At 44.1% G+C, this 14,771-nt stretch overlaps 1 protein-coding gene across 2 annotated transcripts in view; it reads left to right on the top strand.

Moving 5' to 3' along the window:
• RCAN2 (regulator of calcineurin 2) overlaps positions 1–13,825 on the top strand; it is an 80,741-nt gene extending 66,916 nt beyond the window's left edge. For both annotated transcript variants that reach the window (XM_054291718.1, XM_054291719.1), the window contains 3 exons: positions 1,044–1,217; positions 3,802–3,973; positions 11,526–13,825. In XM_054291718.1, the coding sequence (XP_054147693.1) occupies positions 1,044–1,217; positions 3,802–3,973; positions 11,526–11,686 (507 nt within the window). In that variant the 3' untranslated portion in view covers positions 11,687–13,825. The remainder of the gene's footprint in view (positions 1–1,043; positions 1,218–3,801; positions 3,974–11,525) is intronic.
• Positions 13,826–14,771: the final 946 nt, after the last annotated feature.

Here is a 14,771-nt window from a genome sequence, read left to right as displayed (position 1 = left end):
TCCTAAAAGCAGGGGCTTTGGTCTGGCTGATTCTCCATCTTACAAATCTTCAAGTCTTGATTGCAGTAGCTAATATGCTCAGATTTGATGTGTGACTCACTGGATAGCAGTCTGAAATGCGAGTAAACGTGAAGGCTGGACTAAATAATAACTGCCCCCTTTCAGCTTTGGCATTTTATGAATCTATGCTTGTGTGAATGAAAAGACCTGTGCAAGTGTCAGAATTGATTTAAGGACTTTGGGTTTATTTGATGATGTGGAACTTAGTCCTCTGTGTGCTCACACCTTGCAGAGAAATCACGGAGTCTGAGCTTCCAAGGCTGCCAAAGTGCCTTGAATTTCTGTTCATCTCCAAGTCCATGGGGGTGCTGAACTTCAGACCTTCCTTTTACAATGCTAAAATATCCCTATTTTTGTTGTGAGCTTATGAAACTATTTCTACAGCTAAACATTTTGAAGCCTGAAGTTTCTCTTTCAGACAGATCACTGTTTTCAGTTGCCCAATTTGTTACCAGATGCTGCAGGACCTCTCAAAGAACAAGTGTGTATTCTCTTAAGTATCTAAATGACAAAACATCCAGAAAAACATGTCATGCGATACACAATGACCCTGCAGTGCTGATGTGGATGTAAGCCTCAGCTGCAGCCTTTGTCTGCTGACTCCACTGTAATTCAGCACAATGGTTGCTTCTGTGCAGATGAGCCCGCTGCTGTCTGGTGTTTTCAGTCATGTGCCCTTTCAGCTTCATTTCATGTCACTGTTACAGGTTTGCTCAGCTTTTAAGAGAAGTTCAATAGCTGCTGGGTTCTCCATTTGAAGGCCTCTTCCCCTTAACCCTTTGCAGAGTTCAGCACTACCAGACCACTGCTTTCCTTAATTTCTTTCCACAGAGCCTTTATTTGTCTATGGACACCTGTCCCCAAATGCCACAGGCTGAAACCTCCTCCTAAAACAACTGTCGAGTTTCAGATTGTTGTTTGACTCAGACTGATGTGACAGAGCACAAAGTGAATCTTCAGCATTATTTCTTTTTGCTTTGCAGGAGAAATTTGAAGGTTTGTTCCGTGCCTATGATGACTGCGTGACATTCCAGCTGTTCAAAAGCTTCAGGCGTGTGCGGATAAATTTCAGCAGTCCCAAATCAGCTGCTCGTGCCAGAATAGAGCTGCATGAAACACAGTTCAGAGGGAAGAAGTTAAAGTTGTATTTTGCACAGGTAATGAAATCTGGAATCTGTTTCTGTGTTACTGCACAATATTTCTTTAAAAGCTATGCAGTTACACTGAATAAAAGTAATAAAGGTTTCTCCCATGCCCAATCTCTCTGATGGAAGATTGCTTAAACCTGCTTGTGTTGACTGAGCTTTTCTGCCCTGAGGGTCTGCAGTAAATTTAAAGGACCACTTAGGACTAAAGTTGCTCATTCAACACACAGAATTATGTATCTCAGAGGTGATTTACAACACTGGGTGTTGTCTGTGGGTAACTCTCTTAACTAACCACAAGAAAGTGCTAATGTAAAGAATCCAAGTGAATAAAAAAGGTGGGGCTGGATTACATATTTGGCTGCCACCCTGAGCCACAGTCAGGCTTCCTCCTGCCTTTTTGGCTTTTCCTTACTGAATACATGAATTACAAATACTGAATTCTCTAAAAGGAATTTATTGAGTCCAAATCAAAGGAAGAAGGTAGGGGAAGAAAAACACTCCCTGCCTGGGCTGTAGGTGATTATATCCATCTATTGGAACTGTCAGGTGGGTGTTCAGTTCTCCTTGGCCAAGGGAGAAAGAACATAGATCTCCCACAGCAGGCTGGGCCCCAGCTAGGATAGAGAAAGTTGAAGGAGGTTGAGAACCCAACCACCACCTCTTCTGAATGCAGTTTAATAAATTGATGTGGTCACTGTGGCTTGTGAGATAACCACTGATGTTTATAAGTAATGTAGGTGTGCTTTGAGCTGCCAGTTTGGCCCTTCAGAGGTCTGAGGATAAGGGCTGGCTCACTTCAAGGTATCAAACAAACACACAGTGTTAAATTATGAGCCTCTTCCTCCTGGTCAGAATAGGAGCTGATTTGAGCCTAGGCAGGAGCAGAACCACAGGAAGATGGGAAGCTACAGCTGTGAAAAAAAACAATGTGCTTAATGAATTAGATGAGCTCAGAAGATTTTACAGCTGGATTTAGTTGTTAAGAATCTGCCTCAATCCTATTTTCTATGCCCTGATCTCCTAAATCTAGCTCTGAATTTTCTGAAAGGTTTCAAAACCTGCAGTTTTTTTAGGCAGAACTGAGAATGGTTTCATTCTAATTGTCCATTCAGGAGGCTAATTGAAAACTTGAGATAACAACAAAAAGAAAAATGTGCACAACAGTGATTAGTCTCGCTATCTAAGCTGATTTCCTGCAGAGCCATTCTGATACCTGCACTATGCTCTCCAACTGAGTCTTACAAGAGCTTATTAGTCGTGTTCAGGGAGTGAAGATGTGGCAGCAGCAGTGTCTGGAGCAGTGTCTGGCCTCAGCCACTTCCAGACCTACAAGTTCTGGGGAACATGGAGCTGAGAGATTCAGACTGGTTCTTTGCAAACCCCATGTTTGCTGTCCTGGAAATAGAGTTTATTGTGCTTGAGCTGGTTGTAACCTTGCTTAGGTATGGCTGCACTACAATTAATTTATATCAAGGCTTCTTTAACATACTAGAAAAGAGCAGGAATTGAAGTAGATAATTTGATATGGATATAATATAAGGGCACTCAGTTGCAAATGACTAAGGAACATCATAGATTCCTTTTTCACTTCAACTAAAGAAATAAAATCTGTGGAAACCTTTCTGAAGTTACTTACAAGGCCAGGCATTACTTGTGTGATGTCACATTTCATTTAGGCATTTAGACCAGATCACAACAGTGCCTTTACAGCCTCAAAAATCTCTGAGCTAGCAGCTGGGGCTACCAAAGCTTTGCATTTATCCTGAAAGAATTTACACAAGAGGCACAGACATTGTAGCTTTGCTGATGTCACAGCCCCACACTGTGCACTTACTGCAGAGGCACCATCTGTAAGGCTGAGATGAAATTCAGCTCCAGGCCTTCTCTTCTGAGACTGGTGCTGAAACCCTGCCTGGGTGGCATTTGGAGTGAGAAGGGTATGATTTGAGCACTCATTCCATTTAGCCTTCCCGTGGAGGTGAGAAGCTGGACAATGTGCCCTGGCACCCCAAATATCCTGGGCTGCATCATCCACAGTGTGACCAGCAGGCTGAGGGACGTGACTCTGATCTGGTGAGATCCCACCTGGGGTCCTGTGTCCAGCACTGGGGTCCCAGATGCAGGAAAGACATGGACCTGTTGGAATCAGGCCAGAGGAAGCCACAAAGATGCTCAGAGGGCAGGAGCCCTATGCTGTGGAGACAGGCTGAGAACTGAGGGTATTCAGCCTGGAGAAGAGAAGGCTCCAGGGAAACCTCACTGTGGCTTTTCAGTACTTACAAGAAAGGTGGGAATGGACCTTTTAGCAGGGCCTGTTGCAGTAGGGCAAGGGGAAAATAGTTTAAACTAAAAGAAGGTTGTTTTAGGCTGGATGCAAGGAACAAACCTTTTACAGTAGGAGTGGTGAAACACTGGCACAGGTTGCCCTGAGGAGTTCTGGATGCCTTATCCATAGAAATATTCAAGGCCAGGCTGGATGGGGCTCTGAGCAAGGCAGGAGGGTTGGAGGAGATGACCTTTAAAGGTCCTTTCCAACCCAAACCGTTGTGTGATTCTTTCCTGTACTAAAACGTGTCTTTGTTGTGCTTTAAAGATTCAGACCTCTGAGACAGATGGAGACAAGCTTCATTTGGCACCACCACAGCCTGCAAAACAGTTTCTCATCTCGCCTCCAGCCTCCCCACCTGTAGGGTGGCAACCAATAGATGATGCAACACCTGTCATCAACTACGACCTCCTTTATGCAGTTTCTAAGCTTGGACCAGGTAAGCTTGTGGTCCTTGGGTGAAAACGTGGCAGGAAAAGCAGACAAGAAATTCCAGTGTAGATAACTGTACAGGGGGTTGGCATAGAGCTGGAAGTTGCATTAAAATTTGGATTTCAGTTGATGGATGTCACCTGGCTCTTTCCTTCAGAATGAGTTTTGCCATGTGTAGGCACAGAATTGTGTGTTATCTGCAGCTTGTGAGAGCTGATCAAAGCTTTGCTTACACCATTTATTGTGCTGGAGTTTGTGCCTAGATGACACAGCTGATGGTTTAGGTGGGGACTGGACAAATGTTTGGCTGTGGATGTGAGGAGTTTTTGCTGTACACAGCATCTGCTCAGTTCTGCATTCCAAGGTGCAGATTTCTCACTTGAAAAAGTGCACATTCACTGGAGTGGAGAATCTCTCACATTGTTCATTGAGAGAGAACTACTGTTCCCCAGTCCCGGTGGGATTGCTCTATTAGGAATGCTCATTTCCTGCTGAAAACCATGCAGGAGGAATGGGATAAGTTGTAGGCTCCCTTAGCACAAGATAAATGTCAATGGATAATGCATCCAGGCTTTCTTCTGTCTTCCCATCTTCAGCTAACGCCAGGAGTTGAAGCTAGCTGGGATTTTCAAGCAATGCTTTCCGTGGAAAATGCATATCTAATAAAACCAAAACTTTATATAGGAAAGGGTTACTTTTGATTTAATTAAGTCATCTTTACAAATAGTTTCCTCTCAAAGCTGTTAAAGCATCCTGGTTTAGAATTTTCAAAATGAGAAAGGTTCCAGTTTCAGGTCCAAGCAGTATCATTTACAAATTAATCTAATTTGCATTCATAAGCCACAAGGAAAAAATAGCCTATTAAATTATCTTCATACCGAAATAAAATATTTCATATCCAATCTAATAACAATTGTGGGGGTGAGCTCATGAAAATTTAGCAGTTTATTTTTGAAATTCTTGTGGGATGAGAGAATTGTTTTCTCCCCAGCTGTACTGGGAATGCTGCTTGCTCGCTCTGAGAGCAGCTTCCAATTGCAGACATCTCATCATTGGGGCTTTTGTGCAACTGCACCAAAGGAACTCAGAGCTGGAGTACATGGGGAGCAGAAGGATGTTTCATGATTCACAAGGTTTGCAGGATTATCTCCTATCTTTTTCAGATGGGATCTCTCACAAGAGGAAAATATACATCAGGAGATTCCTATGGTTTGTAGGCAGTAGAAGAAGGCAGTCAGGAGTAAGACTTCATACAATATCGCATATTATTATTTCCAGGAGTGATACTTTGCTTCTAAAATGCTGAATAAAAGAAAAACCAAAAACCTCCTTTTTTTTTTTCCCCTTTGATGCAGCAGTGTTATAAATGGAAACATGTAAACGAATTCCCGAGCTAGCTGGGTAATAAATCAATTCCTGTTCTGGAGCAGTGGAATGTGAAATATCACTCATTGTCCCACGCTCTGGGACAGCTTTGCGTGAAGGTCAAATTCACCCGGATTTAAGGAGCCTGCAGGGAGCAATATGAAAAGCCATTGTGTGCTCTCTTCTTTCTATTTTTAGCACTTGTTAGAGGGATCAATTTTAGTTAACTGCAGCGGCGGGTTTAAAATAGTGTTGCTGTTCTCAGTTGTGCATTTACTATGTTTAGAATTTCATTGAAAAACAAATCCCACTAACACTCATTTCTCAGTATTGCAGCACTAAAACACTGCTGGACATCAAACAGCATTGGTAGCCTCAGAGAAGAGATTTTTTTTCCTTCAAAAACACAATTTAAAAATGTAACTACGGTTTATCAGCTGTCGAAAAATACTCACTGGGCAGAGTTGTTTACAGAGCTGAGAGTGTAGAATCTGACTTCCATGTCTTTAACTTGTGAGGAATCTTTGCTGTATTAAATGCAGTGATTTGGTATAATAAACATCTGAGGACCAGGAAAACTCCTTAGTGCTTCTAAATAGTGAACAGTGTCTTTGTATGCCCTCAGCATAAAATGAGTTTTATTGTCCTACTTCACTAGAAATGCAAGATGTACCACCTGGACACAGCCCCATGCTCCTTTCCCATTCCCTGAATCCAGGTCACCTCCTGCCATAGTATGGTGCCATAATCATCATAGCCATAAAATTAGACACCAAAACTGTCCCAGGTTGCAAAATGTTGGGAGATCTGCTCCAGAGTGTAAGGAGTATGCTGGAAGTGAGTTAACAGATTTGCTGTGTGCCAGCAGTTTTGGACAGGTGTTTTAGCTGCAGCAGTGACAGGCTGGCATCTTGGGGATCTGATGGAACAGATTTCTTTCTGTGCTCAAAAGGAAGCTGGTTTTGACCCCTTCACATGGAATTGAGATTGGTGAGGGTGCATTTACTCCTTAGGGAAGGTCGTGGCATATTTAATTAAGTTCCTGGATGATTGATGTATATTCTCACTTTCTACAGATGCAGAAATTAGTCTTTAAATGAGGCATGAACAGAGTGCTGTAGATCAGTCAGAGCCAGGAACCATGACTGTGCCTGGTACTGACCACCAGCCTACAATCTTTTCAATATATTACAAATAAAGGAGTGCAATTGTTAATCAGTTTGATGGAAAACACTTCCACTGTCAAGACAACTTCCAGTAGTTTGATATGTTGATGAATATGTGCAGACATCAGGGGCTGGACTACAGAACAGCCTGGCAGGTTGCAAGCATTCCTGTAGGAAAAAGCTAGCTCCAGGTTAGGCCAGGTGAGGATACAACCTGGACCTGACAGGCAAACAATCAAACAACCACCCCACATATTTTATGTGAGAAACCTTTGCAAAGTGGAGGGAGAGGGAGTCTCCAGGTCCAGCCTGTGTCTACAGCAGAGCTGCTCCTCTCAAAGGACAGGCAGCTGTTTGCCATTTATTAGTGCAGTGATTTGCTAACTATCCTCTTGGCACTAGAATATGCTCTTTCTTTTCTGGAAAGCAGTCCCTCCCTCTCCCTGTCCACTCCCCAGCCTGCCTGTATCTGCTCTCCTTCCCCCACTGCCTCATTCTTCACAACAGATTGCCCTGTATCCCCTCATTTCTAACTCTGCACTCCAGAGTGCCTTTCCCCAGGATCCCAGGTGCCACCCTGACTTCCCCTTGCCAAGTCCTGGATTTGGCTCACCCTTCCCTAGGGAAGGGGAAAACAGATGAGAGCAGGACCCTGCCCAGGAAATGCCATACAGAGGGATTTCAAACCATCTCACAAGGCAGATTTTCTGTGCCCAAGTGTTTTCAAACTCTTGTGTTTGTCATCACTGTGTCAAAGGAGATACTAAATACTTCAGATGACTCCCAGGGAGGATTAAAAGGGGATGGAGGGGCAAACAAATGGTGATAGATAAAATTTTTCATCTCTGTCTTCCTCTCCCTGCTGTTCTGTGGGTACTTTTGCCCTTCCCTTCTCTTACCAGGGGCATAGTACAGGAGAGCTGTACTCTGCCCCTGGTAAGAGAAAACTTTCCCTCTGGTTGGAAGAGGAGGGTGCCCAGCTCCTACAACATCAGTAATGGGCTTCCAGGGAACAGTTCCTCCACTTTGCTATGGCAGATTCATGCTTAGAGGTGTTTTATGGAGGTGTTTTGTGGGATGGCCTGTAGCTCTTCTGTCACAAACATGCACCCATACAAAGGACCTCCTGTTATTTGCATCCTGTTATTTGTAAAGCACTTGGATGAAGGGACTGTAAGTGGAAGGTATTTTCATGATGCTAATGCCACATTTACATGAAATGGGCAGCTGTGAACTCATTAACCTTTGCTCATGAGTCTGAATTGGGGATGAAGTAGCTACACATTATCATTAGCATTTTTACATTATTCTTTATGTATATGAGCGTGGTCTGTGCTGGACAAAAGGGCCCTGTTAGACAGGAACTGCATCATCAAGGAAAGGTCACAGTATTGACTCACAGAGGGATAGAAACTCCTATACCATTTTTTTTAATTCTGAAATATCATAAGTTGCTTCTGTGCTCATCTGTCTTGCATCACCCAAGGCTGTGGGTTTACTCCTGGCTCATGAGGTCACAGAAAGTAGGGCCCAGTGACATAAAAGCAGCTGTTCTCATTGTTAAGGGAGAAAACTTCAAATTCTTACTGTTTTTCTTATGCAAAGCAAATGGTTAGAGAGGAACATCACTGCTGTTTTCAGGGGCTTATCAGTAAGTTTTACTGACAAATCAATATAGTGGATGTGCCACAGCTGAATTCTTCCTGAAGGGCAGAGTGTATTTGATAAATTTTATGATAATTTTTTTAGTAAATTTATGTGAGTCGCCACTGTTAGCTTATGTAAAGGTTTTAATTTATTATTACAAGATAGAGATAGGCCAAAGACAGCTGGAGGAGAAAGACCCCTGTCCCCAAGAATCCTTTGGCTTAGCTAGCCTGTAAGAATTCTCCAGCCAAGCAGGAGAAGCAGGAGCCTGGATCAGTGTAGGGCCTGGGAACACAGAGAAGGCCATGGCAGAGACAGCTGAATGAGGTCACTGGACACATGCTTGGGTGGCAGTACAGAAATAGGTGAATCTTACCTATGTTAATTCAACTTGGTACTCATAGCTTGGGAGAACCTAGGTCTTGTCACTCCAGTGACTCAACCATTGCTTCAGTAGCTCAACTGCTGCAGGCTTAGCTCATTAATTTTTATTTTTTTTATGCTGCAAATGGTGTTTAAGAGAAAAGAAAAAAAAAAGAAACAGGGAAGCAGTGGAAGGGAAGGGCTAATCTGGCTGTACCTATTGGATTATTTTGTTCTTATCACCTTAGTGTTTTTCTGCAAACAGTGGAACTTTGGAACAAGATATGGCTGTACAAAAGTCCCAGAGTTATTGCTGTCCTGTTCCTAACTCAGCCATGAAAAGGTTTTGTGCTGTTTGCTTACAGAACAGAGTCTGCAGCTCATTTATGCTCAGATATAACTTTATGCCTTAAAAACCTAATTTATGAGTGCATCACATTTTGGTTTGCAAAGTGACATTAATTGCTGCTGCAGTTCCTTGTGCCAGAGGCATCTGAATATTTTTCCTTGCGTCTGTACTTTTTTCACTGTTCTTTTTCAGCAGAAAGAGTGAGTCCTTCTGGGAGGGATTTGAGCAGTAAAAGAATGTGGCATTTGAAGTGGCATTATTACCTTTTAGGAGGGCAGTGGGTGTGATTTGCTGGGTGGCGCTGCTGTAGGAGGAGGGCACTGCGGAGGGAGCTGTCCGCGGTGACAGTGACCAACACAGCCCTCGGTGACAGTGACCAACGCTGCCCTCGGTGACAGTGACCAACGCAGCCCTCGGTGACAGTGACCAACGCTGCCCTCGGTGACAGTGACCAATGCTGCCTGCGGTGACAGTGACCAACGCAGCCCTCGGTGACAGTGACCAATGCAGCCCTCGGTGACAGTGACCAACACAGCCCTTGGTGGCAGTGACCAACACAACCCTTGGTGACAGTGACCAACGCTGTCCACAGTGACAGTGACCAACGCAGCCCTCGGTGACAGTGACCAACGCAGCCCTCGGTGACAGTGACCAACACAGTCCTTGGTGACAGTGACCAACGCAGCCCTTGGTGACAGTGACCAACGCTGCCCGTGGTGACAGTGACCAATGCAGCCCGCAGTGACAGTGACCAACGCAGCCCTTGGTGACAGTGACCAACACAGCCCTTGGTAGCAGTGACCAACACAACCCTTGGTGACAGTGACCAACGCAGCCCTTGGTGACAGTGACCAATGCAGCCCTTGGTGACAGTGACCAACGCTGCCCGTGGTGACAGTGACCAATGCAGCCCTTGGTGACAGTGACCAACGCTGCCCGCAGTGACAGTGACCAATGCTGCCTGCGGTGACAGTGACCAACGCAGCCCTTGGTGACAGTGACCAACGCTGCCCTGGTGCTGCCTGGCAGCATTGACGTCAGCCCAGAGCTGAGAAATTAGCTGAGGCCCGCAGGGAAAATGGGCAAAGAAAAACCATATAATTCCTCAATGCAGCACAACCAAGCTATTTCTCTTTTTATATTTTAGCCTATCAGCAAGACCTGTAATGCTTTGCTCGATTTGGATTCAGAGGAAAGGTTGCCAAAAATAGAGCAGTTAAATGTCAACATTAATGGTATCACAGCAGTAAAATATTTCTCACAGCAAGATGCCTGGCTTATAGCTATTATTCACTAGTTGCCTTCTTGTTTTTAGGCAAAAATACAGTGTGTCCTCTAGTCTCAAGCCACCCAAGCTTATTTGGACCAGGAATTTGTCAGCACAAACAGCATGTGAGCACAGTCCCAGAACTGTATGTGCTAATGCAGAGCCAAACGTAAAACCCCTTCTTCACATGAATTACTCAGCCACAAAGTGGCAGACAAATAAAACTCCAAATTAGTGCCACAAGCAAGCCATAAGTGCTTTGAGGCAGGAACTGCTGTTTGCTTCCATGGTACAACATGTGGCACTGCTGGCTTCTGCCAGTGGTGCAGCATTTAGGAGCCACTCTGCCACAAACAGAGGCCAGCTGGGTTTGCTGGGGCCTCACCTCCCTCATCTCTGAAGATTTTGCAGGCAAAGTTGGTTTTTTTTAAATTCTTAAATTCATTTATAGCAATTTAATTACCAGTGCCTACTTGTATCCCATGTAAAATCCAGAATACATGTAGTGCCAGCAGGCTGAATTCAGGACTCAAAGCCCTATGTCTTTTCCTTTGTTTGCCTGTGGACTTTTGTAGGTAACCACCCAAGCCCATATGGGTCTCTTAGTAGTTGGACTCCATGATCCTTGTGGGTCCCTTCCAATTCAGAGTATTTTCTGTGGAAAAAAAAAAAAAGCCATGTTCATCTTCCTCAGAGGAGTACTGTGTTGAGACTTAAATAAGGAATGTAGATAGTTAGAAAATTTATGTACTGTTTAGGCATTCAGCCTTCTCTAGTGAGCATTTATAGACTGCTCTGTAATCTCATCTGTAGAGACAAAATTTGTTACAGCCCCAGCTAAAGAGCTTTGAAACTCAAAATCTGTCTGCAGCAGAGATATGGGAGAATTTATTTCTGGAGAAATTAGATTAAGTGTTGAAATCTGTCTAAGAGCAACAACTGGGCTTTAAATGGGACTGAAGAAAAGCAACAGCAAAAATAAAGAATAACCCCAACCTAACAGGTGTGAAATAACTTCAGACCACAGGTTGGATAGGTTGGGTTCCAGTTCATTTTTTAACCATGAAATTTTGTTTTCTTTCTCCTTCCTCTGCCTACTTTGGGGGTTTATTTCAGTGCCATTGGCCACCAATATTAGTACCAAAACCCATTACAGACACGAGGATGTGTGTATTTTATGATGCCTTACAGACCTGGGATCAAACTGCCTCCAGGGGCAGGATCCCCAGGATGTGTTGTGGCAGCTGACAGAGTCCAGCCGTGCTGGTGCTCACCTGTATTTAGAGCAGCACACACTCAGCTCCCTACGCGGGTGTGGAGTGTTCTGCAGTGCAGGAGTGCCACGGGCTGTGTTGCTACTCAGATTGCCATCGTTTGATGTGTTGCTTTTCTCTGCTTCCAGGAGAGAAATACGAGCTGCACGCAGGAACAGAGTCCACTCCCAGTGTGGTAGTGCACGTTTGTGACAGCGACATGGAAGAAGATGAGGACCCAAAGAATTCTCCAAAGCCAAAAATCATTCAAACTCGACGCCCTGGTGTGCCGCCGCCTGTATCTAACTGAGCCTCTCCGGCAGAAGCAGCACTTCTCTCTCCTCCAGCACAGCTCTTGGTTTTTGTTTGCTTTGTTCTGTTGAAAGGCAGCCTTTGCCTTCTGAGCACCGGGACATTAAGGTCATTGAAACCCCTTCACAATAATCAAGCCTCTGTAACAAAAGGGCTAGGAAAAAGATCTTTGTACCTGTAACCATATCACACACCAACTGATAGATCTAGCTGGAAAGGACAAAACAAGGCTGAGGAAACAAGGGTTGGTTTCAGTCTGAGGATCTTTTCACAGCTGTAATTTGCATACTGAAACACCACTACCAGAGATCGTTTGGGTGGGAATTAGGCCAATATCAGTCTTGATATTCAAACTCCCAGGATTGCTACTGCCCTTCATCCAGCAGCCTGCTCCTCTGCCCTCCTCACTTCCCAACAGTCTTTTTCCCTTTTCCCTTTTTTTTTAAGGGGGGTAGGTGAGTTGTTTTTACTCTACTAGCAGCTTGGTGGCCTTTGCACCCCCCTGGAATTTTCTGTAAGGAATACCATCTTTGCAACATTTTCAGAAACAACAGAAAACAACCCTCTTCCAGCAATAGCTGTAGAGAATGGTGGTCTGAAGTGGTGGCAGGGATGTGAGATGGAGCTCTCTGGGCTGAGGGGAGAGGCAGCAGCTGCTGGGGGGTCTGGTCAGTTCTTCTCTCTGGAGAGAAGGGAGCCAGAATATCAGTAGGGATTGTCAATTCATCTTCTACCAAGGGATGAGTGGTGCTTCTCTTCGGGTCTGAGGGAGAGGACGTGACTGACTGCTCATGTAAGATGGGATTCCTTACTCTCTGTCATAGCTGAATGTTCCAGTAACATTACAGGCTGAATGCTTTCCTAGTGGTGTGGTGAATAGCCCTGAAATTGTCAGTAATTACTTGCACATCTCTAATATTCAGCCCTTTTCTCTTCCCATGTCCTGTGCTTCAAAACCCTTTTTGAGCTGTATGCAGTTTGGGTTTGTGGAGGTGAGCAGAGGTTAGTTGATTTTTTTTTTCTTTTTTAGGCCAAAGAAAACAGGACCATAATTACACACTTGAAATTAGACTGCATGCAACTGAATCCCCTTTTTTCACCCCATCCTGCATGTTTCTTTCACTTGCAATATATACTGGGTTACAAAAACTGTTCTGTGTTTGCATCATGGCTGACAGCAGACAGGTCCCTGATTCCCTGTCTGGCAGACCTTCCATGATGATTTATTTTTTTAAGGCATACTTGTCATTTGGAGAACATATTTTTAGACATTTGAGCTCAGATTTTGCATATATTTAAGCATGCGCTTAATTTATGCACATGAGTAGTTCCACTGAAATTAATACTGCAGAAACTGAGTGTATGTGTAAGGTATGGTGGGATTTTTAAGCTAATTAGCTGCAGCTGTACTCCCCAAAGTGACTATAAAATGGCACAGCGAGCCTCCATGGTTTAAAATCCTTTACAGCTTAAAATAAGTAAGTACATCTTGGAAGCTTATTCTAGGATCTGAAAAGTCAGCTTAGGTTTTGTAATCAAGATTTTTGTCATAAAACCTAAAGATCTGGTTTCTGAGGGAGAGTTCCATCACACTCTTAATTAGCAGCAATGCTACAAAGCTTCAGCAGAGTCAGGTCCCCTTTGCAGGGTCTTGGCTTGGCAGCACTTCCAGGACAACAGGCGTGTTGCTCTGTCAGTGAGGACAGGAGATGGCATTCCCAGCCTGCAAGGTGAGGACATCTGGGAATGAGGACTTGTCATTCTCACATAGTTCAGCCTCTGACCACCACAGCCCCTCCTGGTATTTCTGATGAGATGCAGTTCTTTATTTCCATAATGTGATAATTGTTACTTCCTTATGGGCATTGTGGTGTGCTGTTACAGTGATGGAATACTGCCCATTAAATACAGCAGAGACTGAACAGAAAATGAGGCTTTAGTATCTTCTTGATATAAGTGTGAAGTTTTCTTAAAGTAACTCCTTAGAGGTGCCACGTCAATTATTTTCCCAGTGATCCATTTTAAATTGATTTAAGGAAACAAATTGTTAGTCACAGCCTAGGAATGTATCCTGTTGAAAACACCATTTTAGGCCACAAAGGATATTCCAGCAGTAACACCACTGGCTTTTTGAGAACACACCCAGCACTGATGTCCATAGGGTTTAGTTTAGCCCAGTAAGATGATCAGATATCATTGCTAATGGATTTTTTTACAGGCAAGACTGTAGGAGGCCAAGTCTTGTCCTTGTATCCATGTCCTCAAACTTTGGAGAGACATGGTTCTGAACTAAGTACTTTGGCCTCAAATGATGTAAAACTACACTGCAAATTAAAGCACTGGACCTTAAATGTTCTTTCCTCAAAGTGCATTTTCAAACAGATTTAAAACGAGGCCCCATTCAGTGAGTACTCCGTGCTTTGGAAAGCTGTGTGGTGCTACCCAGGAGGCAGCAGGACATGGCTCATTGCTTGGAGCATTGAAATAGAAACACAATTACAAACCTGAAAATTCAAAGCAGTCTCTATGGTCAAAGCTTATATATCACCTGTATGTGATAAACTAATGATCATTTTCCTAAAAAAAAAAAAGGAAGTGTTTCATGTATTATTGGAATAATATCCGTATTATCAAACTATAAGCATTTGTGACTCTTGAGAGAAGCTAGTGTTTTACTAAAGGCTGGTTCTTGCCTGACATGGAAAGAATGCTTCTTCCAAAAAATGCTGACTATCTGGAAGGGGAGTTGTCCTGTTCAGTAAATCACAGGCAGAGCCCCTACTAATCTGAGTGGGAATTTGCTTTTCTGAGGTCAGCCACTCTGATTTGCACTTCTCACAGGGTGTCAGGGGTTCTCTCCTGCTGGAGCCCTGGAAGAATGGAGCCTCAGTGTTACACTGTGGCTCCTGAGGCACGGTGGCACAGCCTACGTCCTTTTAATTTCCTCCCCGAAGCAGGAACTGGAGGGAGCAGCTGGAGGTGATGCCCTGGGGCCTCTGAAGGGTGGACATGGCTCCTGCTGTTCTTTGGAAATTAAAAGAAGAAAATCAGGGGAGTACAGCTGCTGCCTCTGTTGCCTGCTG

This window comes from Melozone crissalis, unplaced genomic scaffold, assembly GCF_028551555.1.
Source record: "Melozone crissalis strain CALT ecotype California unplaced genomic scaffold, PUWL_Pcris_2 ptg000106l_1, whole genome shotgun sequence".
NCBI classification, from domain to species: Eukaryota; Metazoa; Chordata; class Aves; order Passeriformes; family Passerellidae; genus Melozone; species Melozone crissalis.
Note: the sequence above shows the minus strand (reverse complement) of the source record. Positions and strands in the feature narration are given on the sequence as shown.